The following is a 5715-nucleotide window of genomic DNA, read 5'->3' on the forward strand; positions in this document are numbered from 1 at the left end:
ACACACACACACACACACACACACACACACACACACACACACACACACACACACACACACACACACACACACACACACACACACACACACACACACACACACACACACACACACACACACACACACACACACACACACACACACACACACACACACACACACACACATTACTTTACATTACGTTGTATTGGGCGGACGCTTTTATCTAAAGCAGCTTACATAAACTTCAATATCGTAGACACACCTACAGGACCAATTATGTGGTTAGGCAACTTGCCCAAGGAAACACACACACACACACACACACACACACACACACACACACACACACACACACACACACACACACACAAACACCTGTGCTAGTTATTTGCACTTTTTTAATCATTTGTCATCATTTAAGAAAAAACATGATTGTTGCCAACGGAAACACCTCTAATTGTCTTCCTGTTGTCATCGGGTCAGCGTTGACCCTTTCATAAATGATTTAATATGAGTAATATGGGTTTCTTTGTTCGAATTGCCACACAAAAAACATATTCAAAAATCTGAACATCATTTTAGAAAAACATTATAGGTTTAAAAGGCCAAAGAATATTAATCAGAACCCTGTTACTCTGAATATCCTGTTTGTTATTGATTTTGTAACCTTTCTCAAACCATAACGGCGTGCGCTGAAGATGATTAATTAGAACTCATAATAGGCTTAATATTTTTTGATTTAATTATTTCAAAGTTATACAACATAGGAATGTGTCTTTAACAGCACTTTTAACCTGTTTTTGTCGTAATATTCTGGTGTACAAATATTACCCGTGCAAAAAATTGTACTTGACATAAAGTTGAAGGCAGAATAATAAAAGTTTAACAGAAAACATTTGAGGCTACCACCTTGAAGGAATAAGAGCAAAACCAATTAGGTGAGCAAATCCTCCATCCAGAAAAAAACAGATTACATCCTCGCACATAACTCGCAATTACCCAGAATCCTTCTCTTAACTCCTCACCTTCCTGTTTTCATCCCTTCCTGACTCAACACATTACCCTTTTGCATTTGAGTTTTAATTTGTTGAGGCGAATTGATTCCTGTGGACAGATGTGTGTTCTTCCTGCTGGCTGTTTCTCTCTGGATGATGTCATGTCTGCAAAAGGACCTTTGTGAGACATTTTCTTTTGGCAACTTGTAATACGCCATCAATTGACTTACTGTCTTCCATCCCTCTCTTCTTCTGCTTTTGCCACAATGTTCTCCTTTTCCTTTATCTCCATGACTTTCCTTCGTGGAGAGCATTTTACTTGTAAATCAATAACGCACCAGAGCCTCCATGATTAGTCTTCTTCGTGGAAACAGTAAATTAAGCTCAATACAATGCAGTCTCCTTCTGTCATATTGAATTTTATATTATGTGAGGAAAGAGTTAATGAGCCTCCACTCAAACAACCAGAGCTAATCAGATATATCGAGTAACGACGCAGTGTGTTTAATTTAGGGATTGTTTTTTCTCCAGACAGACATATTTGGGTAGCAGGCATCTTATAGCTTGGGTGTTGCGAAAGGAAATGCCAGTCTGTTCTTTAAATATGATTTACAACCAGATTGACGAACTCCCCGTTATCAAAGGCTGCAGTCGACTAGTCTTCTTTGATTAAGTACGGATCTTGAAATATCTAATCGGAAGCCAAATTCTTTAATTAAAAGTGCTTTAATGCTAACTTTCTTATCTGATTTAGCATATTTAGATATATCTGATTTAGATTTAGCTGGACCAGGCATTACCAAATAAACGGACCTAACAGTGTCTCACGGCTGCAAAATATTAAACATTGCACGGTTTGATTGAACATGCATTCATTAAAAACAATTTTCGCAGAAGGTATGATTCTATTCTAGTCATTTTGCTTACTTCAAAGTAATGAGTTTGTCACTGTGTCCTATTTTCTGTGTAGAGACAAAATGAAGACGTCCTCTTGTCTCTGTCTCTGTCAGGTGTGTCTCACTGAGTGCGAAGCCAACGTCTCCCCGGCTTTCTCCTGGGACTTCTGTCGTAAAGTGCTTTCATCGCCTCTTTCCTCCCTCACCGGTATCATACGGAAAAGATCTCAGGAGGAGGCGGAGGCCCTGTTTCCAGAGGAGGGTGAACAGGAGGAAGAGGTGGCTGGAGATCTGCTGCTGCCCTTTGCCTTGCAGAGTTACGATCATGTGACAAGAGCGCTCGAGATGGACGAGAGGGATCTGGGGAGGAATGACGGTCCTCTGAACACAGCCTTCAATTCCCAGAATGAGGATGAGTACGAAGAGGAGGCGGGACAAGAAGAAGGAGCTGCTGCCTCAAGAGGACAAGGCGACGTAGGGCTGAGTGTCTCCAAGAGGTTCGGGGGATTCGTCAAAGGGAGACACGGCTACAGGAAGCTGATGTCTCCGGGAAGATCGTACCAGAAGAGGTATGGCGGCTTCATCGGCATTCGTAAGTCAGCGCGCAAGTGGAACAACCAAAAACGTTTCAGCGAGTTCCTGAAGCAGTATCTGGAGATGAGCTCTAAGGCCACCGAGTACAACAGCATGTCAGAGGACCTCACCCAACATAACGAAGTTTAGCACCTTCACGCCCCTGACATTTAACTATTTCCTGATGTCTTTGCAATGTATCTTCATACAATGTTTATACAAGAAAATGTATTCCTTCTTCTTTTGTCCGTTCTCCTACGAATGTCCAGCAACACGTGTCAATTTCCGCTCATTACAGGTATTTCAGAGGAAACATGGTTTGCTTTAGGCCTCATAAGTTCTGGTTTTAGTTTAAGAAAAGGTGACATTTGGGATAAAGCAACTACCGAATAGGCAAAGTTACGGGACAAATAAGTCATTGTTTGGGTTGAAACTAATTACGGCGTGGTTGAAACTAAAGTATGGAAGTAACAATCAATGTTTGGGTCACAATAGACATAAACATAGATGGAATACATCCAAATTGATTTCGTGAATATTAACATAACATATTACTTTTTACTTTACACGTTTACACCACTGACATTAAACTATTTCCTTGTGTCTTGGTGTCAATTCACGTTCAGTTAAGTCTTTTTAAACTAAGGAAAAAACTTGTTTTGGTTCAGGCTACAACATTTCTTGGTTAGGTTTAGGAAAATCGTCGGGTTTACCAAATTTGCAGTGTTACGTGACAAAAAAGTCAACAACAATTGCAGAAGTGTCACTACTAAAGTTCATAAGTTACTCTTGTGTCAAATCGGACACAAACATTTTTCTTCTTGGTGAAAGTCTTGTCTCCATACATCCGTGCCGGCCTCCTCCCTACGCAGAACTCTTGGTTTTTATACTTTCTGGCTCGTAATTAACGTACACATTCAAATTGATTTCATGGGATATACACAAACTACATTACTTTTAAAGCTACAAGTAGGCTATGAGAACAGCATGTTACCTCCCTCATTCTTGTTGCGTTATTTATTTATTTTGGTGTCACCAAAGTACTAATCAGTAATTTACCAAATAATAAGCCTAAGATTCTCATTGTATGCCTCTGACGACGATATGATTGCCCTATTTTTTCCACCTCATAATTATGATGCAATCGATTAGCCTTGAATCATCAAACTTTCTCAAGAAAATGAACTCTCTAGGAGAAATGTAGAAATGTCTCCGCTCTGCACCCTCTTTGAGACCTCCCAGGTATTACCTCTGGATGTACCAGGTAAATAACCATGTTTGATTCGAATAACTACCCAAGTCCTTATACGATCAGCTTTAAAGCACTTTGGAATTTGTCCTGCAGAAGTGTGCTGTACAATACAGTATTTATTTCTTTTCAGACCCTAAAAGCCAAAGGTTTTAATATTGTAATTTTTTTTTTAATCGCAATTTAGCTCATTTGGGTTCAAGAGACAAATCACAAAGATATGTTTTCTCTCAATTAAGTTAGTCATTTATACTTTTTTACTTGTCCCCTGCAGTGTTTTAATGTTTCCTACAAGAAGTACTTTACAAAGCATGATTTGGTTATAAAATAATTATACATTTTCTTTTTAATTTTGGATAATTGGAACAAATCTAAGACCATCTCCGGACAGCTTCATGTCTTTCAATCATTTTTGACAAAATATTATCCGCCTCAAAGATTGCAATCTTTCTTTAAAGCATGGGCAAGAGTTGAACATGAATAAGACCAATGTGTTAACATCAGCAATTTGAAACGTCCTTCTAAAATTGTTAATATAGGTTTATTAACAATGAAAAAAAACGACATCCTTATGAAGAGCAGACACAATTATATTAATACATTTGACCATTTAACACATTTGACCATTTAACTCCCACAAAATGAATTCCCCACTATTACAGTATTTGAATTAAGAGCTTTAGTATCAAAAGTGAATTGGCGTATCTCAGGACGTTAATATCATTTTTTATAACGTTTATTTCCCAAATTCATTACTGTGCTGGGTCATCTGTACAAATGACCAACTCTTCCTACATCTTTACTACGCTACCATCTTGTGGCAGAATGCAGTCTCTTTCAAAGGACAATACCAGTGTTTTTTTTTTTCATGTTGTTGTATTTTGGTTAGGGTAATGTCGGCAGTAATGTAAAGTATAGTGTATGTGATGTGTGGTCAATAAGTGAAAAAAAGAACACAACTAGAAGTCACTGATTTATCACTGTGCCAAAACACACCTGAAACAAGGCTACTGAGGCAGGTTTAATACAACACATGTCTTCTTTCAAATGGAAGTTTATACTCAGCACTTTTTCTGCATTTTCTGATCTGTGTGCTAAACTGGTGTTATGTACAAGTGAGCATCGTCGTTGTGTCCGGATGCCAGTGTGTACAAACTTTATGTTATTTTTCTTCAAACTATAATGGTGTGAAATGTTGCCCACTATGATAACTTGTAAATAGCATTTAACAATGTCAATAAAATAGTTTACTATTTCCTTCGTGGCTTGTTATGCACCAACTGATTATGTGTCTTGAGGTGTTTTGTTCATATATTTTCAGTGTCGGGGGTTATCAAAAAAGGGCCCCTTTATATGCTTTTTGGGCATTTCCCTTTCCTGTTGTGTTGGTTTTTGTGAATCTAAAAACATTTTGCAGTAAGTTAGAGGTTGAATAAAGGTGTAAATTAACTGAAGAGCAAGAAAATACAAATATTTCCCAATGGTAATACCATAATGTGTTCATATTAATGACATATGCATCTACAAAGCAACTGTAATTATATATAAACCTATAGAGCCCTCTATTGCAATGTTAAACAACTGTAAACTGGTAAACTATCATATTAAATGTAAATAAGTACATACCCTATAAATGTAATTACACAATACAAATTACACACTTTATACATTATTTGTATCATAAAGTGAATTATATATTACATTTATTTTACATAAAATACACACCGAAAATACACTATTTATAAACTGAATTATTTTCTTAAAATCGCACTTTTTTAAGTAAACACAAATAGAGACAATGATGCCACTTGTGAGTATGCATGCATGAAGATAAACACATAGAATAAAAACTACTGGCAGATAAAGATAGTCCTACAGGAGGAGATATATTAACATTTTAAAATGAAATCCCCAGTGCTCCAGCTGGCTTCTGGCGCCCCTCAGTGGTCCTCCTGTGCACAGCTGCACATTGCATATTGCATACCAAAGGTCAGAGGTTTTTAAAGCCCTGAAAGAGACC

The 5715-nt window shown here is 37.6% G+C and overlaps 1 protein-coding gene across 1 annotated transcript; it reads left to right on the forward strand.

The window, feature by feature from the left end:
• Positions 1 to 1987: 1987 nt before the first annotated feature.
• Positions 1988 to 5030, forward strand: pnoca (prepronociceptin a; the record flags this gene model as incomplete). Its single annotated transcript, XM_010786795.1, has 1 exon — positions 1988 to 5030. A coding segment is annotated over one exon (609 nt), but the record flags the coding sequence as incomplete, so codon positions are not given.
• Positions 5031 to 5715: the final 685 nt, after the last annotated feature.

Source organism: Notothenia coriiceps, unplaced genomic scaffold (assembly GCF_000735185.1).
Source record: "Notothenia coriiceps isolate Sejong01 unplaced genomic scaffold, NC01 NC01_scaffold00029574, whole genome shotgun sequence".
Classification (NCBI taxonomy): Eukaryota; Metazoa; Chordata; class Actinopteri; order Perciformes; family Nototheniidae; genus Notothenia; species Notothenia coriiceps.